General features: G+C 43.3%; 2 protein-coding genes across 6 annotated transcripts; one reads left to right on the forward strand and one right to left on the reverse strand.

The window, feature by feature from the left end:
• Nucleotides 1-1559: 1559 nt before the first annotated feature.
• On the forward strand, nucleotides 1560-16831 carry LOC147126484 (ras association domain-containing protein 8-like). Of its 4 annotated transcripts, none has more exons than XM_086022706.1 (9): nucleotides 1560-1864; nucleotides 11767-11934; nucleotides 12787-13137; nucleotides 13458-13660; nucleotides 13788-13991; nucleotides 14094-14168; nucleotides 14524-14646; nucleotides 15069-15204; nucleotides 15530-16831. In XM_086022706.1, the coding sequence occupies exons 2-9, from the start codon at nucleotides 11823-11825 to the stop codon at nucleotides 15628-15630; spliced, it is 1305 nt and encodes a 434-aa protein (XP_085878832.1). In that variant the 5' UTR covers nucleotides 1560-1864; nucleotides 11767-11822; the 3' UTR covers nucleotides 15631-16831. The 4 variants fall into 4 exon arrangements, with proteins under 4 accessions (XP_085878832.1, XP_085878830.1, XP_085878831.1 ...); XM_086022704.1 differs by lacking the exon at nucleotides 1560-1864 and adding an exon at nucleotides 1879-2092; XM_086022705.1 differs by lacking the exon at nucleotides 1560-1864 and adding an exon at nucleotides 3395-3538.
• Nucleotides 6122-9730, reverse strand: LOC147126485 (uncharacterized). 2 transcript variants are annotated; one of them, XR_015084796.1, is made up of 6 exons: nucleotides 9315-9730; nucleotides 8276-8350; nucleotides 7503-8011; nucleotides 7222-7323; nucleotides 6927-7068; nucleotides 6122-6657 (listed from the first exon to the last, which is right to left on the reverse strand). XR_015084796.1 is itself a non-coding variant. In XM_086022708.1 (5 exons), exons 1-4 carry the CDS (start codon nucleotides 9332-9334, stop codon nucleotides 6939-6941), a joined length of 327 nt encoding a protein of 108 aa, XP_085878834.1. In that variant the 5' UTR covers nucleotides 9335-9724; the 3' UTR covers nucleotides 6122-6657; nucleotides 6927-6938. The 2 variants fall into 2 exon arrangements, 1 of the variants encoding a protein (XP_085878834.1); XM_086022708.1 differs by lacking the exon at nucleotides 7503-8011 and having other exon boundaries at nucleotides 9315-9724.
• Nucleotides 16832-18175: the final 1344 nt, after the last annotated feature.

Below are 18175 nucleotides of genomic sequence, written 5' to 3' on the forward strand. Positions count from 1 at the left end.
TGGTTAGCACAGTTAGCACAGTTCAGAGGTCGTGGGTTCGATCCCGGCTCCGGCCTCCCTGTGTGGAGTTTGCATGTTCTCCCCGTGCCTGCACTCCGGTTTCCTCCCACATTTCAAAAACATGCGTGGTAAGTTGATTGGATACTCTAAATTGCCCCTAGGTGTGATTGTGAGTGCGGATGTTTGTCTCTGTGTGCCCTGCGATTGGCTGGCAACCAGTTCAGGGTGTCCCCCGCCTACTGCCCAAAGACAGCTGGGATAGGCTCCAGCACGCCCCGCGACCCTTGTGAGGAGAAGCGGTACAGATAATGGATGGATGGATACAGGTCTGCCATCTTGTGGAATTACTGGGACACTGCAGGAGATTCCATCACACCGGCAGTGAGTGTTTAAATTAAATGAAGCTCAATCGCTTCAACACCAATCAGAGTGAATGGCATTAGAACGTATTAGATGGTGAAGGGGATTATTTTTGTTTTTATGGAACTCGCAACGTGTGTACAAACACTTTTTAAGGAGGAAATGGTTACAGCTAAACTACTGATCAAACACTTTTTATTTTTTGCCATCACTTTCAGTGCACATTCAAAGCAGTTAATAAAAATACTTATACTCTCATTCTTTGTTTTATTAGATAAAAAAATAAAGTAGCGAAAATAAACTAGCGGGGGGAACTCGCGCATTGGCCCACACCTGTGTTCATTTAGGACCAATCCCAATATCCACACCTGTACCCTATGGTCTTCGTTGAAGTGCACGAAGGTTACAAGGGCGCAGGTTACAAGTGCACAAAAATTGCAGAATTGGGACTATTCGCTGACGTCATCGACGTATGCCCCTGCGTCAGCAAACATGGCGGCACGGGTTGAGGTTTTGGCAATTTTGCTGTTGAAAACGATATTATTTTTATATATTATAAAATATATTCTGTTAAAACGTTAGTAAAGTCAAACTCAGTCTCGGTATTTCAGTCGATGTGCGCTGTGGCTTCAGTATTTGGAATTATTTGCGACACGATATACAGCGCATGCGCAGAATGTTGCTAAGTACGGCAGAAAAATTAGGACAAAATACATAGATAAACGGTGTACTATATATACACTATCGATTGAAATTACACATATACATGTGATAAACCTCATAATAATTTGATACTTACATTAAAAAGAGCAGAATAGGGAAGTCCTACGCATTCGTACCCCCGTGGGAACGCATGAGTGAAGCGTACAAGGGTGCAAGTACAGGTATTGGACTTAGGCCCTCCATTCATTCGCTTTGCTACTTCCGGCATCTGCGCTCTCCTGATTGGTGTTGAAGTGATTGAGGGCGTGGTCCCTATTTAACCACTCACTGCCGGTGTGATGGAATCTCCTGCAGTGTTCCATTATTTCCACAAGATGGCAGAGCTGTATATTGAAATCAATGGAAAGCGGTACAGATAATGGATGGATGGATGGACTGTAATCCTTATGTCACGTGATTAATGGTCCGTGATTATATTACGTGCATATGCTAGCCCATGCCCATGAAATAATAGAAACAGGAAGTCGGACAGACACCTTCTCCAAAGACACTCTGGATTGAATCACTGCTCTGTATTGAATATAAAACAGAAAGACGTCGCCACTGCATTCACTTTAAAAGGTCCCGACCAGTGCGGCTGTCGCATTAACAGGTCCGTCGTGCCTTGCTGTGCCCCAGTTCTGTTCCCACGTAATTTACAAGCCCCTCTCAATAACCCCCACCCTCCGCCCCAGCGTGCACAACAGCAGAGAGAGAGAGCGAAAGAGAGAGAGAGAGAGAGAGAACGAGCGAGAGACAGAGAGAGAGCTGCGGCTGCTGAACGCTCCGTGTCGGATGTCCGGTGAGTGGAGCGAGCAAGCCGTGTTTACATGCACATGCGGCGGCAGCGTGACGCGCATCGGCCCAGCAGACGATACCCCCCCTCCCTACTCTGCCCCGCCCCCCATCGATCTATCCCTGCAAAGTAGCCAGCCGCCTTTCCTGAGCACGGGACCGTTTTTTTGAACCCATAGGGGAATAAACCGCATGGAGGGCGACATGCGTGAGCATAACGGGACGCTGTGACAAGGTATGTTTTGTTTTGGTGGGCCCAAGCCCACCTATGGTGACTGATGAGCTAATACCTGCTTATTTATGCAGTCTATGCTAATCGTTTGAATACTTTTGACTTTGCATGTCCATGACAGCATAGCATGATAATACAGAATGGTTATGCAGTGACTACAACAGCAGCCAGCTTGTGCTCTGCTGCTATAAGACTCCAAAAGTCACATTTATTGTGCTAGTTTTGCTTTAAAAAAAACAAAACAAGGAAAGTCATCTGTCCTTGGTTGAGGACATGCATCTAAATGCTTAATTCCTCAAATGCATATACTTCCCTCACGTTTTTACTCATTTAGAAAAAAAAAGAAATTGTCGTTTTCATTTAAATAGTAGTAGACAGTCTAGGAAATGATGGCTCAAGGAAGAATTCTTGGCCTTAAAAGCCAATTTCCATTCCTACAGTTATTGTTTCAATCGTTAACTCAACGTAAACATTCAGTATAGTGCTGTTGAGTAACTAATCCCGTTGGAGTGTGTCTTTTTGCAGACCCCCCCAACTCCTCACTGAGTTAAGCTCCAAGTCTTACAAGCTTATTGTCTCCACCAAGCTGATTAGTTTGAACTTACGGGGCCGCGTGGTGTCGCTTAGTGTCAACGCGGTCAAAATACTGTCTCGGTAGCGAGGGATGCTTCGATATAATTTGAGTAGCCACCGATACAGAGTACTGCTACTTCATTATATCGTTAAAGTCTTGCAATTGTGATGAAAATTTATCAGATACTATTTAAAAAGCAAACAAAAACCCAAACATGGCGTTTTTCATTCAAATATAAAACACAAGGTATTTATTTAGTGTCTCAGTCTGACCACTAGGGGCACTATGTAACAAAAGTATATGGATGAGAGATGAAGAAGACTTGAAAGGTTCTCGCAAGTTATAAAAGCAAAAATGTGACACAGTCATTCTTTATATCACCCCATCAGCGCCGACATGCTAATTGTGCTAGTCAATTGAAATGAATGTAAAAATCCTCATTGGATGTCTCATTTCTATAAGATATGACAGCGGGAAATAAATCTGGAGCCCATGTGAGCCAACTTAAAATGACAAGGTCACAAGCGTATGACTTCCATGGCGGCCTGAGTGCCTCCATCAAACTAATTGATATCTTGTCCGGGGGACACGGGTCAGTCTAATCTAATTTCCTTTTTTATATTCAAGCAAATGCTGACGTGAACATTTCCCGCCGGAGGACAAGTGTTGTGTGATGTCACTTTACTGACAATGTAGCAATCTGATTGGATCCTTTCCGTGCACGCGCAACTGTCCAAAAATACATGTACAAGGACACAAGGTACTGTTCACATCAAAGCCATGAAAGAGAACAAGAAGTTAAGATTTCACAAACAGGCGCTTTGCTTTCTAGTGCTGCTTGCATGACAGTCGTTCGCCATACTTCACAGATTCAGGTTTGTGTATTTTAGTTTCTCCTAAAAGGCATTTTATCCTTACTTTACGTTGCTTCGCCACGTTTTTGTTGAGAGCGTTGCTTTAATTTCCTTTTTGAGGTCAAAGTTTGCTGCAGTCTTTTGAGGGGAAAACTGTCTTGACTCCAAAGTCAAGTGTGTTAAAATGCATGGCTTACTGTTTGAAAGAAACTAAAGTACCCCCATACTAGATCAAATGACCTTCTTTTTATCCTTTTTACAGTTTAATTATTAAAAAAAAAAAAAAGCTTCCAGGTTTAGGAGCAGGCACGTGACAGGAGAGCGCTGGTTATTTCCTAATTATTTTTGGTCAACTTCTCCCCAATCAATGCAGTCATCTGTGCTGCGCGAGCAATGCTCGGAACAAAAGGCCGGGGGTCAGCGTCGCCATGGCGACGGATTGTTTGCATTCAGCCACGCCGCGAGTTAGCCATGTGGACACACACAAACTGCAGCGGTCTCTTTTGTCAAGGCAGCGCTTATTTGGAATCAAACGGTCCTTTCAAAGAGGGATGTGTGATGACATTTTTCTTTGACTGCGGCCATGTTAATCTGCCGAATACATAAGTCTGGCTGCTTCTGGTGTGCGTGACTTGGCCCCGGGAGGTGGGGCAGAATAATACAAGAAGAGGAGAAAGAATATATGCCTTTGTGTATTGTTATATCGCCTGTCAAGTTGTGTTGCTCCACTGTTTGTGTTCATATAGCCGTTGCTATTCAGTAGCCTGTCTATGGTGTTTCCCAGTAAGTGTTAGCATTAAGCTAGCGGCCTTTAAAGCAGAATTGTGGCTTAAAATACACAGCATGTAGTATACAGCGCTTGTATCTCCAATTTTCGCTCACAAGTCCAGGCAAAAAAATCAGCTAGTCGAGTCTGTTATTTTTTATTTATTGAATTACATTTCCTTTTTTTTTTGTAAATATATATATATATGGATTTAAGTACATATTTGGTCACATATATTTGGTTGCTAGTACATACATCCTGATTTTCAGTGTCAGTAAAATATTACAAGATATGATTTAAAGGGAATTTCTGTTTTTTTTTTTTTTGCTTCTCGGTTTCCTGTATAAGCATTTGCAGTGTAACCACACACTGTTCCCTCCCTCAATCTACTTTCCTGTGGCATCCCGAGAATGACGCTCGGAGAGACTGAAGTTACATCTAAGTTTAACTCTGTTCACCGCGCAGGCAGCACACATGTCCGACTGCTTGTGCGTCTTTTTTTTGTTTTTTTTGTTGGCGTTGCGGTTTGTGCGCGTTCTATTGTGTCCAAACACTGGCCGCTCGTGCTGACCTGGCAGCCGTAAATGTCACATTTTAGTATGGCTGACGTTATTATAGAAGGTAAAAAAGCCTGTGGAAATGTCACCTCATAAAGTAGACACTGTGTAGAGTTGATTTATATTGCTTTTAAAAGGGCCAGCAGCAGCGCAAGTTCAAGCCTTTTGTCCTTATAATGGTTTCAAATGTGAATTGTATCATTGTGCAGGTGTGCCTAATGTTGTGGGCAGTCTTCATAAGAGCATTTCACATCCAATTTGAACATTTTAAGCCAGCAAGTGAGTATTATGTATTTGCTGTGAGGAATGCCGGAAACGTCTGCGTTTATGAGACATATAGCTGCGTCTAAATGCGGGAGTATAGATTTACAAACGAGCTGCACCAAAATAGGAAGGCACGCGCACGCACGCACTCTCACGCCGCTGCAGCAGCATGCTCTCTGGTGTTTACTCACTACCACGTCCTGCGTGATTTATATACCCGTCGGCTACCATTGGCTGGCATCAAAGTGCTTTAAGGGCGCGGGTGTACACTGTAAAAAAAAACCCGTTGGTTTTACGGAAAAAAAACGGCAGCTGTGGTTGCCAAAATAATACTGTAAAAAATACGGCAGACTGTAAAACACATTACAGAATAACCTGTAAATGTTACAGTATAAAACTGTAATCCTCTACAAAAATTGACATGATAAACTGGTAAATTCAACACAATTTTGCAGCTAAATTAACACAACTATGCCTTTTATTCAAGACATTTTTCCCGTATAATTTACATGCAGCAGTTGCTTATTTTACATCTAATCCCATTCAATTTCACTGAAAAAAACCAGACGCAATACATTATTAAACAGTAAAAGCTTCATTAAAGGTCTGTGATTTTACTGAATTATTCTACTTATTTTATTAAAACGTTGTTTCATGCAATATAATTTGTAGAATTAATTACGATGTTTTGTTGTGAAATAAACATCTACTTTCTATCATTGAATTATTTGACGAAAGTCTTCATTAAATGAGTATTACTGGTAAATATGGACATACAGTCAAACTGACAATGTCTAACCAAGATTTTCATCTGTAATGTTTACTGTTAAAACTAAAACCACCAAAAGAAAAATTAATGGGACACAGATAAAAAGTAGACCGCTTCTATACTTGATGATTACATTTAAACTGCCGTGAGTTTTTGTTTGACTTTTACCAGAAATGGGAATAAAACTGTGACCTGCAACTTAAAAAAAATACAATATCAATTTGTCATTTCAAACCCCAATTTTATTGTTTCAAAAAGATATGCAAAATACTTTCAGTTGTTTTTTTTTTGTTGTAACTATTGCTTTTCCGCTTGGAAAAATCTAACATTTGTAATAAGGACTTTACTGAAAAACAAATACACGTGCAACAAGACTGTCACAATATCTTCATCTGTAACATAGTAATGAAATCTTAATGCAAATGTTTTTGTCCATCTCGGGGGGGGGGTCATTTTGACACTTGGTGTCGACTGAAAATGACATTACAGTTGCTCAGCTAAGAACCAATCATGACTCAGCTTCAGAAAACATGTGAGCTGTGATTGGTTGTTACCTGAGCAACTGGGATGACATTTTCAGTCGACAGAAAGTGACAAAATGGCCACCCCCTGAATTGGCTAAAAAACGGTGGATCTTACTGCTTAACTTATATTCCACAAACGTAATATTAATCAGTATGCCGTGTTTAAGTAACCTTGGATCAAATTGAGGCCTCGGCTTCATGTGTAGACGGCACAGCTGCTCTTCTCCACCTCCATGCCATCTATGTTGATGGAGAAGTATCTAAGGAGGAAGAAAAACAAATAGATGAATAAAATACAGATTTAGAGACACACACAAAGACAGACACAGAAATTCACAAAACACACACATCAACACTGACAGACTGACTCACAGATGCACTAAAACTCTGCACATTCATAAACAATCAAACTAACAACCTTTTAAAGATGTTAATCTAGAATGCTTATCATTCAAGTTTAAAGAATGAACCTACCCCCCAAAAAGTTATATGACTGAGACATCACCCCAGAGGTCAGACCGTGACTTACTTGAGTCCAAATTCAGATGTCGCGCCACTCGTGATCAGATAGGTCTTGGATCAAGGTGAGGACTGTGGGGTTCAAGTGTAGACGGGAAGTCCTGTTCTTTTCTACTTTGATGCCCTTCTCGGGATTTATGGAGAAAAAGCACCTTGGGGAAATGGAATAGCAACAGACAAAATGTATTAATGATAAAGTGACTTCCAAAACAACTATAAAATATCACATCAAGCTACTTTTTACTTGTTTGTAGTTAACATTCAATACACAGTAAATGTTGGTTGACGAATCCAAAATGACACACCTCTGCAGGAACTCTAGGGTGGATGCCAGTTTGGATGGATAATGGATGTTGAAATTGAAGTAGCTTCCAAACATCACCGTGTGGAAGTAAAACAGGATTGCCCTAAAAAAGAGGGAATCACACACAAAGGAAACAAATGGTTATGCACCTGAAACTTTTCTGGGCTCGGACAGTCAGACAGACTCAGACACACATACGCAGGATATAGTTCACAACAAAAACAAGAACCAAGAATTCATCCAGACCTAAAAAGAAAACAGACCAACAAAGTGTTAACTTACCACAGACAATGATGGTAGGGGTCAAAGGGAGCTTGTCCATCTGGACTTCCTGTGCCAGACAGGTGTCCTCCACATTAGAAAGCATCATCGCTTCATTCATTCATTCATTATCCATACCGCTTCTCCTCACAAGGGTCGCGGGGCGTGCTGGAGCCTATCCCAGCTGTCTTCGGGCAGTAGGCGGGGGACACCCTGAATTGGTTGCCAGCCAATCACAGGGCACACAGAGACAGACATTCGCACTCACAATCACACCTAGGGGCAATTTAGACAGTCCAATCAACTTACCATGCATGTTTTTGGAATGTGGGAGGAAACCGGAGTACCCGGAGGAAACCCACGCAGGCACGGGGAGAACATGCAAACTCCACACAGGGAGGCCGGAGCCGGGATCGAACCCACGACCTCTGAACTGTGAGGCGGACGTGCTAACCAGTCCACCGCCGTGCCGCCATCATCGCTTCAGTTTCTTCAAAATAGGCCATCAGCAGCAGGACCATTTCTTTTACCTATGAAAACAGGTAACAACCTCAAAAAGTTCCAGTTCTGGATGGCTCGGCCAGAAAGCTTTGGACCCTCATTGACAGTACATGGCTTTGTCAGCGCATCGGACCCTTTGTACTTGAACTGAGTGATTCGTCGATTCAGATGTGTATATGTAGACCACTTATTTTTCTTGATGAAATATTTCAAATATGTCGTGACCCAAACAAGGCGGGAGACCCGGCTGACAAACATGAAAGAGATTTCAAAGCATTGAACACAGAGTTTACCTTAATGCCTTCGACGCCCTCCCCGTCTCCAGATGCGAGATCATTGATGGCTGAATTGTACGTTTCAGGAGTGCGCTGTGGACCACAGACATTGGGATCATTTTCAAACTCACTTCGTGTAGTTTCACAGTATCTACAAAAATACTTTGAACAATGAAAATTCTCTGTAAACCCCCCAATGACATGTGACCCAAGGTTGTCACCTGCAATGCTCCTTTAATGGTTTTCCCGCCCACAGAGATTCCATTCTCCTCCAGATCTTTCAAATCATCTAACATTTCTGAGAAAGTCTTAGCACAGCCAAACCGTTTTAGGTCCTTCTCTCCGCACAACAACACAAGGGACATGACGTCTGTATTTGACCGCACACGAGCAGGCAAATTTGCCACAGATAGACAGCGATGACTTCTTTTTTTTTTTTTAGCAGAGCCAAGAGGATTCACGATTTCAAATGCATCCTGATACAAAATTAGCTTCAGGCAACCTGGATTTTCAAGGTAGAACTTGTTTGACTTAAAGGTTTGTCCCTATACATATCGTTTATGTTTTCCACCGAACATCCTCTGTGTTTGCGTGACATATGAGCAGTGAAAGATGATTTCTTGGTGAACACGTTTTTACAACCAATTACAGGACATGATATAGTTCGCCCTTCAACTATGTGCCCTTTCAAATGTTGTAGCAGCTCTTTTGCAGTCTGAAAATGGCGCGCGCATGGCGAAACGGCACATTTCAAATCTGTGACAACTGCTCTGCTGTGCGTCGGTTCGTGCACATTGTGTAAGCGGTAGAAATGAGCTTTGAAAGCGGTATACGTGCGAAATTACCGTTAGCAGTCGACGCTAACACACTGGAAAACACAACGTGGTTCATTTCTATGAACGCGGCAATGCATAACATAGTCTCTCAATGTTAGCAGTGATTTGCTACAAAAATGGCATGTAATCATGTTCAAGCTTGAATGCGCGGTTAAGCTAGCTACTCACAAGGTGCAAAAGACCAGAGTACTATGACTAGTAGCTAAAGTCAGTTATCTTACCGCTCCTTGTCTCTGCTCATCCACGTCGCGGCTCCTCTTTCACCTTGCTGTCCTCTCCTCGTCTTCCACGCTCCTCCGTCGATTTCCGAATTCCCGCCGGTTTTCTGCTACTCCGTTGTCTCGTCTTCCCTGCTATTGCGTTGTCTCGCGCGTCGTGTTCGTCCCTATATTTCTACTCTTCACCTCTTTTTGTCGCTAGTTGTAACTTTGTGTGTCTTGCTGCTCCTCGCTAGTATTTCTGCTTTGGGTCAACTGCTCCCGCGTTAAGCAAACACCCTCCAATGACAGAAGAGTTCACAAAGGGTGGCGCTCTGTGATTGGTACTTGCAATTTGAAATTCTAACAAGAATGATCGAAATCATCTACACACAGACCTTAATTTACGGCAGAAAAGTGTTTTGTAGGGCGAGGGTAGGCTGTATAAAAAAAACTCCTTTTTCTTGACCAATTATGTATCCTATAGTATGGTGCTGCTTTTTCTAACCACACACTCTATATATAATGTCAAACTAAACTAACATTACCTGATAAAAAAAATATATATATTGTAACCTTACTATAATATGATACAAAAATAGGGAACTGATTAACACATAAGAGCTGTCAATATATAGGCAATTTTTTACCATGATTACTACCGTTCTAACTAGCTGTAGGTCTCAGTTCTAAACATGTTTATATTGAGTCTCAACTTTTTCATGTTATCATAATTACAAATTTAACTGGAAATCACAATATAGGAATTTGTAAAATGGTATACAATTAATTTCCGTTCTTTAAACCAATCCATATTGTAATTTTAACTGTATTGCATTGGTTCAAGTATTACAAGTTTTTGATGTATATTATACAGTAATATGTCAATTCTACAAGGAAATATGATCATTTTCACATACGCTAACTGTAAAAATAACAATTATTAATTGTTCTTTCTTTTACAATATATTGCTTTAAAATATACACTGATTCATTGTTATTCCATTTACAGATTTTTAATGTCAGGATTTTACGGCATATTAATGTTAATTTCACGGTCATTTTTTACAGTGTAGCTATTCACAAGTGGAGAAAATCGAAGGTCGTTTCCGCAAGGGAGCACACTGGAGTGCTCGTGATGTCGCGCGGCAAATTTGATCAGGGACTCTTAAGTTAGTGCTGTCTATTCCATTTACTCTGTATAAAATTGCCTTTTCATCACAAAGAGGAAAAAAAAACAAAAAATCGACAGCAGCTGCCTCTCAACAGCTGGTTTCCCCCCTATGCCCTTAAGGCCTTGCTGCACCTTTCATGAAAGCAGATTTCATGAAAGTACTTGGCAAAAAGTGCCAAGAATTCAACTTGAGTTCGATTCAATGGTTTGGAATGATTTGAGTCAAACGGGACAATTGTAGAAATCTCTCTGTGTGTTTACATTTAACAACCTCTTGTACAATAAGCTATTTTTAGAACAGTTCCGCAGGCTACCAAAGTACTTGTAATCCCTGATTCACGCTATAAGACAATTGGCGCACATGTCACTCACCAGGCCTTTTAAAGCCGCAAACCTTCAAAGTCACAAATACTAAGGTGCACAACATGAGTTGGCGACCCCGAGTGGACAGAGGTCATACCTGCATCTTATCTGCATATTTTATATTGATAACGTTTAAAAATGAAACATGAATTTTTTCTTCCGATTAATTGATGGACTAATGGTTTCTAAAAACAGTGAATAGTCGTAACCCTGGACGAGAGTACCCGTACATACTATAAATGTGTGTGTGATAGACGTGTTGTTCCTCTTTGACACAACCGTCGTGATGTGTGAATAAATAAATAAATAAATGACGAATAAACACCCGCCATTGGCGGCGGCTCTGGCGAAAATGTGACACATCATCACATGGTGCGCTAATGCTCCCCAGCCAGATGCCTAATGTGCCCATTGTAACACGCTCCTCTCCAGCCTGTCATTTCAATGAAGAGACCCACGCTGGGAGGTTTGCGCACACACAAAAAAAAGGCCCGAGCGTTAAGCACCGCCGCCTTCTGCTGCGGTCCGTGCGGCCGCTCGGGCCCGCCGCCGCCGCCGCGTGCGGCCCCTGCCAGGTTGATAATGAGTCCGCCGAGATGCTTGTGTCAGCAGTTTGAAATAGCTTTCCAGCTGCGGGCATGCAATTGCTCTTAGCTTTGCCGCATGGAAGTCACACCAGAAGTGGGAGGCCTTTTGTGTGGAAAGCCGTTTGAGTTTATCTGACTAGTACTTGTACAGGATTCATTGAGTTGTTTGGCGAAACCAGTAACTTGGAGTCGTCGCTAAAGTAACGTACTTTTTTAATGTGGTGGCAATATTGAAAAGTGGTGATAGTAGTGCAGCGGGAAAAAAATGTTACTAGTGAGGACAAAGAGCATGGACTTTAAGATGGATATCGCGGATAATGCATAAATACTCGTTGCTAATTTGCTTTGTTAGGATGGCCAGTGACCCTTTAGCACCCCCTTGTGGTGTGGAAGAATGAGGGCGTCTGGATGAAGGCCATGGAGCTGAAAGTGTGGGTGGACGGGGTGCAGCGCATCGTGTGCGGCGTTACCGAGTTCACCACGTGTCAGGAAGTGGTCATCGCGCTCGCTCAAGCCATCGGTAAGCCGTTCTCGGAAATGTTGCTGGGCACAATTTGCACAGAGTCACTCCTAAAAATAATTGATGTGAATATCAAACACGTGACTAATATGTAGGGCAGTTTTTTTTGTTGTTTTTTTCAGCACAACGCCATCTGCCGGATTTGATGGCATACTGCTCTTTATGTAAACTGAGCTTCTTTTATTTATCGAGAAATTGTCACGATCATTCACTCTGAATTGAGGCCTAAAACGGCCCTAGAGTGCTTCCTTTTCATATCTCTAGTAATTCCCAAAAGCCCCCCACTCCAGAAAGCGTTTTCCCGGTGGTCCCAAATAGCGACTGTGGAGCAGGAGTTACGGCGCTCACTGTCCTTTGTGGAGCTTTGTGCCTTTTTGTCCACAGCACGGCACTTTGTGCACGTCTGTGGTGATGAATGTGCCTCTTTTGCTCGCACCCACGCTCCATCTACACACACACACACACACACACACACACAATTCACTGTGAACCATTGAACTCGGTTCCCAGTACCCACCTTTTGTTGAGGTGGAATTTCCCCGCTGTAAAATCCTTTCAGTGTGTTGTTTTTTTTTTCCCTTTGCCGCATTGGCAATGGGGGAGTGGGAGAAGAATTACTTTGAAATACAGCCCACCTTACACCTTAGAAGTAGTGGGAACATTAGAGTCGAAGAGTTCTCAACAGTGCACTTATTACCTGTGAATGGAAAAAGAGAGAGCAGAATTGAAGAGAGCAAAAGGCAACCGTTATTCACCATATATAGTTATGGCTCAAGTATGAGAATCAATCAAGTGAAATCTGTTTTGACAAGAAATTGAAATGCATGACACGTGTTTGTCATCATGTCCCAGGCCGCACAGGCAGGTACACCTTGATCGAGAAATGGAGGGACACGGAGCGCCACCTGGCTCCCCACGAGAACCCCGTGGTTTCTCTCAACAAGTGGGGCCAGTACGCCAGCGACGTGCAGCTCGTCCTCCAGCGGACCGGCCCGTCCGTCAGCGAGCGGCCCCCCTCGGACGGGCTCGCCCGCGGGCAGGAGCGCGCCTTCTGCCGCCAGAGCCTGCCCCCCATGGCCAAGCTGCACCCGTCGGCGGCTAATCGCTCGCTCAAGCGCAGGGAGCCCAAACGCAAGTCTCTCACCTTCAGCGGAGGAACGAGAGGTCTGCGGGAGATATTCGGAAAAAGCCGAGACACGGAAGGTAGCTATAACACATTACAAGCTAAGATAAAGAGAATGACATTCAAGCATTCCCCTTGCCCCCAAAAATTGGCCCAAAAAAAAAAATCTGCCGATATTTGACCATTTTTTTTTGTCTGTGGTAAACAACTTAAACCAATACTAAAGGACAAAGTATTTTACAAGAGTCAAATGTTCGCTTTTTCAGTTGTAGAATTATGACTTAGAATTAAGAAAGGTGATTGCACTTGTAGGGCGACTGTCTTCCTGGAATTGCTTTTTCCACTGTTGCTTTCCGCTAACCTCAACCCTCTCTCACATGACTGGTGTGTGTTTACGCAGCCAAGCATTCCCAGCAGCGCAGCGTGAGTTTGAGTCTGCGGCGGGTCGGCGACGGCGGCGGCGGCGGGAGCTCCTCGGTGCCGGGGAGTCCGTCCCAAGAGCTCGGCCGGCTGGTGCGGCTGCAGAGAGACAAACTGCAGATCCTGGAAAGCCGCCTGGTGGACTGCGAGGCCGAGCTGCGGGAATGGGAGGAGGCCAGCGAGGTGAGGCTGGGGCGATGGTGGGGGGAGGGGCCGTGGGTCTTCATCAGCAGCCCGTGTTGCCCGGCGACCAACTTTAATAGTATTACCGCTATCTTTTTTGAAGTTGAATTCATTTTCCACCCACCAGGAAGGAAGCCTGGAAGAGGAGCTGCTGCTTTTGGAGCAGCAGGTGAGGAGGAACGACGCCGAGATGGACGAGGAGGAATTCTGGCTGAACGAGCTGCACATCGAGCAGGAGAGCGAGCGGCAACTCCGGCAACAGCTGGCCGAGCTGCAGGCCCGCGTCCGCGACTGCGAGGCCAAGCTTTCCGAATACTTAGCACGCATTCAGGTTGTTTTATTGAGCGCCTGCAGTGGAAAATATGCTACATTTTATGAGTTAGGAAAAAAAAAAAAAAAACGGCACACTTTTCCATGTCGTTTGTGTTTTTAGAGCATGGAGAGCGGCCTGGAGCAAGAGCGTCTGCTGCAGGACGACGAACTGAGTTACATGATCAATGAGGAAGAGGTGACATGGGTTCATTTTGGACCGCAAAACACTTCAAGCTTAGACTAATGAATTATTTTCCTCAATATTGCGATTTAATATGCGATCATTTTTTTTTTTCATTTTTTTTTTCAGTCAGATTACAACAATAATGCAAACAAATGTGTGACTTTTATAAGCAATTTTTTTTTTTTGGACATAGAACTAAGAAACAAGGAGGAACCAGGATTTTTTTTCGCCTTCCCTTGAATAATGCATGAATGTTAATGACCAAATTTATTATGCAGGTAGGACTGTGTACAATTTGGCACTGATCCCCATTATGGAGGATTCACATTTGTCTCTTGTCTTTGCCTCCAAAAATGCTCGCTTTCAGGTGGAGGCCCAACTGGAGAAGATGACGACGGAGCTGGACGTGCAGAGCCAGCGCATGGCTCGCCTGGAGAGCGGCTGCAGGGCGTTGGAGCGCTCGCTGGGCCAGTCCGGCAAGAGACTCCAGGTCCGGGCCCCAAACGAGCGCGACGCATTTTCACACCCCGGGCACAACGACGGTTGTTTGAGGAAGGTGCTCGCGGGGGTGCGCAAGTCCCCATCCTCTCGCGCCGGAGCGGAACCGTGCAAATCTAAGCTCATTAGGTCGCGGACAGGGAAGCCAAGTTCAATCTTCGCTTTGCAGGAAGCCTCGGACGGATTTGATTCAAAGCGCTGGATGTATACTCGAGGTCCCTCTGGGCGTGATGTCATAATGAGAAAAGGGAAGGAGGGAGTTGGGGATATTACAGCATTCTTTGCCTTATTAGCGGCTGAAAGAAGTCTGCAATCCCTTGCATGCACTTGCACAACTCACTTTAATCTAGGTTATGGCTTCTGTGACATCACTGACGCGTGTTTTTTTTCCTTTTTTTTTCTTCTCTCTTATAGGAGAAGGAACAGGAGCTGGAGCAGCTGACCAAAGAGCTTCGCCAGGTCAACCTGCAGCAGTTTATTCAGCAGACGGGCACCAAGGTCACCGTGCTGCCAGCTCAGCAACCAATGGGGGACGATGACAACAACAATGGCATGTAGACATGAAATAAAAGTGAATTAAGGAAACGAGAAAAGCACAGAAGAAAGGGGGGGGGGGGAGTTTTTCTTTTTTAGGTGGTACTTAGTTTTAAAAAATTTGATTATTGACACCATTTGTTCTAGCTCAAATGGAGATTCCTGCACATGTGCGTGCACAGTGCCCCCTGTGGTCACACTTAACATTACAAGGTAGATTTTAATGTGGCGAGAATGGTGTTTATAAGCTAAAAGTGTGGAACACTATTACGTAAACTGAATTACACACCACCCTTCATTGGGCGTTTATTGGGAAAAAAATGCTTGTTTTGCGTTCGCAGAGGAGGATTGCGGCTCTTTGAGACGTCTCTTGCCCAACGACCTGCGCTCCCTGCAGAGCACCACCTCGTCCGGATTCAACCCTGAAGGCATCTACGTTTGAAAAACCGGTAACACATAGACGCTGTTCTGACGGTAGGTTAGGCTGATGTCACCAGTGGGACTCTCCTCCATCTTTTTTGGGCTACCTTTAGGACTAAGTGATGTCAATACACAATTTGCAACTTTTCGTATCTATTCTGTTCAACAACTGTATATATATATAAAAAAAGACATACGTAAGGCCAGCAGATGTATTTTTGTTGACTACAGGAATGTTTTTCTATTGGAATGCTAAAAACGGTCAATAGCGGAGATTCTTATCAGGATGTCAACAACGCATATACGCACGCACGCGCATGCACAACCATAGTCATATATTTGATTGCCTTACTGTGATGTGTCGAAAGCGCACATCAAGTGAACTCAAGGTAGCTAGTGAAACACGGTTTTGGGAAAAAAAAAAAAAAGGTTTCGCACCAATTCAGGGGAATTCTTAGCTGTCAAGTTATTTTTGGTATTGATTTCAAGTTTGAAGTAAAAATGGAGGGAACCGGGAAAATGATTAGTTCTGTTGTGCATCAGATGCTTCACGCCAGTTCGAGCCATTAATCTCTGCTTCGCCCCCTCCCCGTTCTGAACACTTTATCCTCAAATTCAGAAACGACAGTGACGGATGACTAAAGGCATTTCTAGCCTGCAGGCGTGAAAATCACAGATTGGCCACTAGGTGGCAGCAAAGTCCATATTATGCAGACTGATGTTTTTGAACGCTCACTTTATTCACTTTTGTATTAAAATGCATCCTAATGTGTCTCTTGTAATGACTAAAGCAGGGACTCTGTAGTGTTTTTGTTTTCTAAAACAAAAGATGTCGACTATGAACCAAAGCTAGTGTGACAAACATGAAATAAAAGGTTAGATGAATGTATTTTTTTATACACCTGTGACAGCATCCACTCGGGGGGAACTCCAGTATTGTGTAGTCGTCAAAGTAGTGACTGACTGGGACACTGTAACTTACTAATAAGAGAATAACGGCATGCCTTACCGCAAGGAAAGTGGAAATAAGATTTCAGCTGCACCACTTTGGAAGTGTGCATTGACCATCATATGCAAAAAAAAAAAAAAAAAAGATTTTGCTATAGAAGATGTTAAAAAAAAAACATTCGCGACGAAGCTGGGTGGTTTTCCACATGTACAAATGTTCTTGATCTCTGTTGTGCCATCTATGTTGATTTTCAATAAAATGTGCAAACAATTGATTTGATACTTGGCTGAGCTAAACAAAGACTTATCTATAGCATTGTCCGCCTTACAAGGAAAGTTTGAGGGGGGGGTCACAAGAGTGTCTAGACACAAAGGGTAACCTTTTTGTTGACCAGACAAGATGAGGCGAAAGCAGCAATCTGATGGACTACGGATGAAAACAACTTAATTTTTAATGCGTGTCCGAGCGCACAGCAGTTTTCGGACAAGAACGTAAACAGAAGCTGGCTGAAATTGGCACTCGTGCAACAAAACTTTGCCCATCACAACAGCCTTGCTGTCACAGCCCTACTTTATTTCATACTTTTATTAGAGGGTCAAAAGGGCCGCGAATTACATCTGTGACCATTTCACCCCTGCAAACTCTTGATTTGCGGCAACAACAAAAAAAATGAAAAAAGAAAAAAAAAACTGACACGTTCTTCCATATAAATCCAAGCGACGTGGTGCAATTGAGAAATGTGAGCTTTGGCGTCCTCGTAAGTGTGATGAATGTGGAGTCAAATGGCTTCTAGGATGTCAATACATAGAAACCCATAAAATCAATTAGTAATTTCTGACTGGCGGGGCAAATATTGCTTCATTAGAGGGATTGCGTTCGTGTGTTCACAATGAAGATGGATAACTGTGGCGTGTGCGTGTGTGCGTGCGCACGTGACCTGGCTGACACTGTCATTAAATAGCCCCTTGGCCCCCTCTCCTGAATATGTTTATTCCGCACCGGGCAGGCGAGGAAGTGGCAAACAGATGGGCATCCATGAATTATGGAAATGATGGGCTTTGATTAACCAGCACGTACTTTTTTTTTTTTTTTTTTTTCTCTCCGCTAGATAAAAGTAAGTCGGGAGCTGCCAAGTTGCGCATGCGAGCCGCGCTGTCACTCACCCGAGCAGGGGATTGACGACGAAAACTTAGCGCCGGCGAGGGAGTGAGAAAAAGAGCCTTACAAAGGGGTTCTTGAACTTTTTTTTATTTGTCGGCGACAGTCGCACACCTGGCGTTTGACCTCAGCGAATATAGCGTGATACCTGTTCATGTAAAATGATTTATGTTGCACTGAAGACTTTGCTAAAAGGGAAAAATATATCAATGCTTCATTTTAAAAGTATATTATAAAAATATTAAAAAATAAAAATATTGAAAATATGTAATATAGTTATCCATCTCTTGATTACAATTTGCAGTTGACCGGCGATATCGATGCCAACATTCATCAAATTGTAGTCGGCTGACCTAGTTCAACCTGTAGTTTTTGTATTTAAGGTGGAGTGAGGGTGGTGGTATGCAAGGTGAACAGAGAATTATTAGCCAAAATATGGCCATTTTTGGTTTGTGCTTGG

Source organism: Filicampus tigris, chromosome 22, assembly GCF_054856515.1.
Source record: "Filicampus tigris isolate MCC_2025a chromosome 22, RoL_Ftig_1.0, whole genome shotgun sequence".
Taxonomy (NCBI): domain Eukaryota; kingdom Metazoa; phylum Chordata; class Actinopteri; order Syngnathiformes; family Syngnathidae; genus Filicampus; species Filicampus tigris.

Bases quoted from the DNA above. Each gene is read 5' to 3' on its own strand.
- LOC147126485 (XM_086022708.1), bottom strand. From the start codon at position 9,334: ATGAGCAGAGACAAGGAGCG. The intron at 7,324-8,275 runs GTAAACTCTGTG...CCTCTTTTTTAG, and splicing joins AGGGCGTCGAAGGCATTAAG to GGCAATCCTGTTTTACTTCC. The intron at 7,069-7,221 runs GTGTGTCATTTT...CATTTCCCCAAG, and splicing joins ACCCTAGAGTTCCTGCAGAG to GTGCTTTTTCTCCATAAATC.
- LOC147126484 (XM_086022706.1), top strand. From the start codon at position 11,823: ATGAAGGCCATGGAGCTGAAAGTGTGGGTGGACGGGGTGCAGCGCATC. The intron at 14,169-14,523 runs GTGACATGGGTT...GCTCGCTTTCAG, and splicing joins ACATGATCAATGAGGAAGAG to GTGGAGGCCCAACTGGAGAA. The intron at 15,205-15,529 runs GCATGTAGACAT...TTGCGTTCGCAG, and splicing joins GGACGATGACAACAACAATG to AGGAGGATTGCGGCTCTTTG.